General features: G+C 43.6%; 1 protein-coding gene across 1 annotated transcript in view; it reads right to left on the reverse strand.

The window, feature by feature from the left end:
* Positions 1-5455, reverse strand: part of b4galnt3b (beta-1,4-N-acetyl-galactosaminyl transferase 3b) — a 37260-nt gene extending 31805 nt beyond the window's left edge. The window contains exon 1 of the mRNA XM_084168794.1: positions 4940-5455. Coding sequence (XP_084024920.1) covers positions 4940-5078 — 139 coding nt within the window. The 5' untranslated portion in view covers positions 5079-5455. The remainder of the gene's footprint in view (positions 1-4939) is intronic.
* Between the last annotated feature and the right edge of the window lie 545 nt (positions 5456-6000).

A 6000-nucleotide genomic window follows, 5' to 3' on the forward strand; every position in this document is an offset into this window, starting at 1 on the left:
ACCAATATTAGCATTATCATGCTTCATGTTCAAATCATCCTAAAGTATTTTTAAAAAAAGTGTGTAACTCAATGATGTTACTTATAGATGATTTGGATATGAAGCGTGAAAGTGCTAATATAGGTACCATTGACTTGCATTGGATTTCTGCCACAAAATGGCCAATTTGGGTGCAATCAATTAGCCTAATTTCTCAGAGATCAAATTATATTTCAACAAATTAATGTTGCAGGAATGCTTCTCTTGTGTTTCTAACTATAAAAACAATTTCAGAACAATCTGAGACAGTGGGTGTCATGGCTTGCTAAAATGACCTTGAACGACCTTAAATTCTTACAAAATAAATATGAAACCATGGTCGCAACTGAAAGGGAACAGCTTGGCTATAATGGGAAAATAACTAAACAAACAAGACACAACAGCTCACCTTACAAGACTGACTACAAACATTACACTGTTGATTTTATGTGCATTTTACATTTACTGTACTTTTCGCCGCATTTGTTGACAACGAAATCTGAAAATACTCTGGATACATTCAGTAACATGTTAAGACTATTCCTGGAAAATGTGGGGTAGGTGCAACAAAAAAATACAAATAAGACAAACAATTTACAAGGTTTTGAGTGACAGGACTAACTGGTGTCTCCAAGAGGCCACACACACACACCTCTCAAAAGTGTGAACAGTTCCTAAGCAATTTTTATGAGTCAAAGTAGAGTCGTCACCTATAAGGTACTTTTTTGACCTCTCTTAGCTATGCCGTTGAGGAACTAGTGCAACCACACTTGTAGCCTTTTCATTTGGAACACAACCCTGCATCCCAGCCATCACACAAATACTGTTGTTGTTAACATAAACGTTGACACTGTATATGACATGAGTCTTATGATTTTGAAATGTGAAGTGCATATTTGGACTCACGGGTGTTTGGCTTGCTTGTATGACATCAAAGCGGTATTTATTATAATCCTAAACATCTCATCTTTCAAAATACACTGTACAAAAATAAACACAACATGCAACAATTTCTAAGATTTTACTGAGTTACAGTTCATATATGGAAATCAGTCAATTGAAATCATTTTAATTAGGCCCTAATCTATGGATTTCACATGACTGGGAATACAGATATGCATCTGTTGGTCATAGATACCTTTAAAAAAAAAAAGTAGGGGTGTGGATCAGAAAACCAGTCAGTATGTGGTGTGACCACCATTTGCCTCATGCCTCTCCTTTGCATAGAGTTGATCAGGCTGTTGATTGTGGCCTGTGGAATGTTGTCCTACTCCTTTTCAATGGCTGTGCGAAGTTGCTGGATATTGGCGGGAACTTTAACACGCTGTCATACACGTCGATCCAGAGCATCCCAAACATGCTCAAATGGGTGCCATGTCTGGGGAGTATGCAGGCCATGGAAAAACTGGGACATTTTCAGCTTCCAGGAAGTGTACAGATCCTTGCGACAAAGGGCTGTGCATTATCATGCTGAAACATATGATGATTGCGGCGGATGAATGGGACGACAATGGGCCTCAGGATCTCGTTACGGTATCTCTGTGCATTCAAATTGCCATCAATAAAATTCAATTGTGATCGTTGTCTGTAGCTTATGCCTGCCCATACCATAACCCCACCAGGGTGTACTCTGTTCACAACGTTGACATCAGCAAACCGCTCGCCCACATGACGCCATGTCTGCCATCTGCCCGGTACAATTGAAACTGGAATTTATCCGTGAAGAGCACACTTCTCCAGCGTGCCAGTGGCCATCGAAGGTGAGCATTTGCCCACTGAAGTCGGTGATGACGCCAAACTGCAGTCAGGTCAAGACCCTGGTGAGGACGGCGAGCACGCAGATGAGCTTCCCTGAGATGTTTCTGACAGTTTGTGCAGAAATTCTTCGGTTGTGCAAACCCAGAGTTTCATCAGCTGTCCGGGTGGCTGGTCTCAGACGATCCCGCAGGTGAAGAAGCCGGATGTGGAGGTCCTGGGCTGTCGTGGTTACACATCGTCTGCTGTTGTGAAGCCGGTTGGACTTACTGCCAAATTCTCTAAAACAACGTTTGAGGCAGCTTATGGTTGAGAAATTAACATTAAATTATCTGGCAACAGCTCTGGTGGACATTCCTGGAGTCAGCATGCCAATTGCACACTCCCTCAAAACTTGAGACATCTGTGGCATTGTGTTGTTTGACAAAACTGCACATTTTAGAGTGGCCTTTTGTTGTCCCCAGCACAAGGTGCACATGTATAATGATCATGCTGTTTAATCAGCTTCTTGATATGCCACACCTGTCAAGTGGATGGATTATCTTGGCAAAGGTGAAATGCTCACTAACAGGGATGTAAACAAATTTGTGCACCAAGTTTGAGAGAAATACGATTTTTGTGCATATGGAACATTTCTGGGATCCTTTATTTCGGCTCATGAAACATGGGACAAACACTTCACATGTTGCGTTTATATTTTTGTTCAGTGTACATCGAGTCATCTTAATTTAAAGGATTTCCCTCACTCAGACAACAACAAATTTGTAAAAGTTGCACAATTACTGGGATGAATTGGAGCAACTTATTGTTGCGCGAGATGCTCAAGTTCAGAACGGCTGTCAGTCAAAACCCATACAGCACTGTGAAGTGAAGTGAAGAGCTTTGACGTCATGTATAGCATGTTACTGTACAGCCATTATGTTCCAATTTAGGCGCTTATTAGTGACCAAATCTGCCTTTTTCAACACTTATACGGGTACGAGTGTAAAGGGTTAACACACACTCCTCGTTTCCCATACAACCCTCTACTGCTGATGTTCCAATAAGGGTTGTCTGCTTGATTCAAGACCATTTTAGACAAGTGAGCTAAAGCCTAGGAATCGGGTCTGGGAATGAACACCAGCCTTCTGGACTCAGAAACACTAACCAGGCGCGCACACAAAAACACACACACACACACACACACACAATGAGGCTACCCTGTGTGTATTTATAGGCAATGCTATAGGGTTAGTGTGTGGGTGTAGGGGGAGGTTGAGGTAGAGAGAGAGAACTTTAAGTACTGCTGGTCTGGAAGTCTGTCATTATCACCAGGGTGGAGAGTAGCTTTTGAAAACCCTACTCCGTATGTAGGGTTTTCAGCGGTTACATTCGCACACATTTGGCTCCATGTGAACTACAATTCAGACGCTGTGTTTTAACATTTGAAAAGTCAATATTCATTCAAACAGGTTTTGGAAACATTTGCAGATATGCCCCTTATCTTTCATATCAGCGAGAAAGAATCCATCAAATAAAAAAAGATACACTTACTGTAGCAGTTTTGCAGAGATCCACAAGCTGTGTGCCTCCAGTTGATGAACTACACTTCCTCCCCAGTTACGGCTTACACACAGGTGTTCGGAGCACGTTAGATCGCCTATGTTTTCCGTAAACAAGCGATGTAACATGGAGACATGGCCGTGTGGGAACCCTAACCCTATAAAAAGGTGTGTAGTAATTTAACCTTTAGTTTTTTGCAAATTATTTATTGCTGATATGAAAGATACGTTACTTATGTTTCCAAAAACGTACCGCAAGCGATGCGTGTTTACATATAGAGCAAGTGTCAGGGCTCTTAACAAAACTCCCCCGGTCAGAAAATCCTATCGTCAATAGGCGCTAAAGCAGTTAGTGTCTATGAATGGGGTAGGTGGAGAGGAGACACACACAGGGTCATTTTAGAGTGGTAGTTGAGGACAGAAAAAGAATGATATTTTTAACTGAAAGAATAAGAGATTATCCCCCTCCTTTCTCCCATCCCATGTTTTTATGCATCTCTCTTCTCTCCCAACTCCTCTTCCTAGGTGTATGGGCACATAGACCAACTTCCGATCTACAAAATGTGTCCCAACACTATACACACACATAAGAGGGTGATGTCCTCACTCCCCATTGTGAGGGGGTTCAGGAATGCACTGTGTGTGTACCTTCTAAGGCAGTTCCTTCATGAGGCTTGGCGTACCCCTGTCCCTTAGTGACGAAGATGTGTGTGTGTGGGTCTGTTTGTTCAGAAGGAGGTGTATTATTCATTTTCTCTCCTTTACAAATACACACACCTCTTGAACAAGAATGGGAAGGAGTGTGTGTTTGAGGGTGTGTGTGAGAGGGGGATGGGGTTAGGTCAGGAGGGCCATCTTTACAGGAGTGTGTGTATTTACAGCAGGGTTCCAAAGCTCTGCCCCCTCCAGCCCCAGGTATGAGGCTACCACTGCTACAAACCAGTGTGTGTGTGTCTGTGTGTGTATACTAGCGATAGCAGGTACAAGGGACAATGGGAAAGAAAAGCCACCCAACAAAGACCAACATGTACACACAAGCCCCACATAGGACCCAACCCACATACTTTGTCTGGACACTTGTATGGTTGTGTTTGCATGTCATATTTCCAGTTTGATGTTTCAACCACTTCAACGGGCTTCATCATGGTCTGTGCAATTTGTTGTAGTTGTTATGCTGAATGGTTGAATGATTGACACCGACTGCTCTACATTATTATTACACTATTATCAGCATTCAGAACAAAGGGATCTCCCAGATGTGTAGGCGTGATCACCTGTAGAGTATGGGACGTTCCTCTAAATCCCTAGTATGTCAGCAGCCCATCAGCAACACTTACATCTTTCTAAAGTTAGTTAGAAAGTTAGAAGTCCTTACAATAACCCAGGCATTGAAAAAGTTGTTGACTCAGCTACAGTGTAGAGTAATTTTATTTTCCACCTTGCAGGATAGGCCTACCATTCAATGACACCATGGCATGTACCATTGATAAAATACCCTAGACTTGGTGAAAAACTAGCAAGTTAGCTCATTTGGCAATACAGTTGACAATGAACAAAACTAGCAGTATACACTTGTTGATCATCATAGCAATGGTTCAGATAGCTAGCCATGATAGCCTACTTACGGCTATTGGTGCTCCTCCACGCATTAGTAGCAACAAACTCGTGGTAGACAGCGAAAGCTCCCAGCATCAGCAGAATTAAGAACAGCAGATGTTTCCCACTCCGTCTCAGTTTCTTCAGCGGGAAGAAAGACTTGACCATGTTGATTGATCTCCCTGCTGCTTGCTCCCAGGGACCCAGTCAGTGAATATAGCGGCTTTGTTCGTTCGGCAAAGTTGGACCAGGCTGACGGCCCGTCAATCTCGCGAACCCCGTTCGCGATACACCGCCGGCGACCCCAACACTCTCACCTCCCGCTGGTCGCGAGGTGGCTTTTATTTCATCCCGTAAATAAGCCGGCAGGCTCCGGCTTTGAGTTTGCTCTGACTCGAGCGCTATCTTGCATTTACCCCTCTTTAATCGAGTCGAAACTGGCTCTTGGGTTGGCTGACTACTACTAAGCTACAGAACGAACTAAACAAAAGTCCTACCAACCCCGCTCTCTTTTCTGTCCCCTTCTCGTTTCACTGCGCGAACACAAACAGAACAAGCACATACGCACCCGCTCAGAGAGATTTAGGGGTGGGGTTACGTGGCCACGCCCGCATCGTATCGCAGCCAGTGGCCCAGGTGGTAGGTCATGACTAGATGGGATACAGCTTTTGTAACCTTAACCTAATTCTCCTAACCTGCTACGAAAAGTCAAATCAGGTAGAAACCAGGAGAGGCTATACGGACACGCATGGTGCCCAAATTGATGACGTATGTCGCGCAGCTGAGATTCGAGTGGAGACGAATGGATTAGGTTCAGTCAGTTGTCCTTAGCCCTTCCTGATAGCTAGTTTATGCTGGCACTACGGTCGGACAGCATGACTGTAGATTAAGGCACTGGGGAGCTTGGGAAATGTACCTCAATCCAGGGATGAGATGCATTGTAATCCAAATTGTATCTTTATCCCAACTGTTACACCGAGAAGATTGAACGACTGCTAAAAAACGAGCAGTCTTTCAATCTTCTCGGTGTAACAGTTGGGATATAACGCATTTCATCCCAGGATTGAGGTACTTTTTCCAAGCCATATCT

Source organism: Coregonus lavaretus (assembly GCF_964263955.1).
Source record: "Coregonus lavaretus genome assembly, chromosome: 9".
NCBI classification, from domain to species: Eukaryota; Metazoa; Chordata; class Actinopteri; order Salmoniformes; family Salmonidae; genus Coregonus; species Coregonus lavaretus.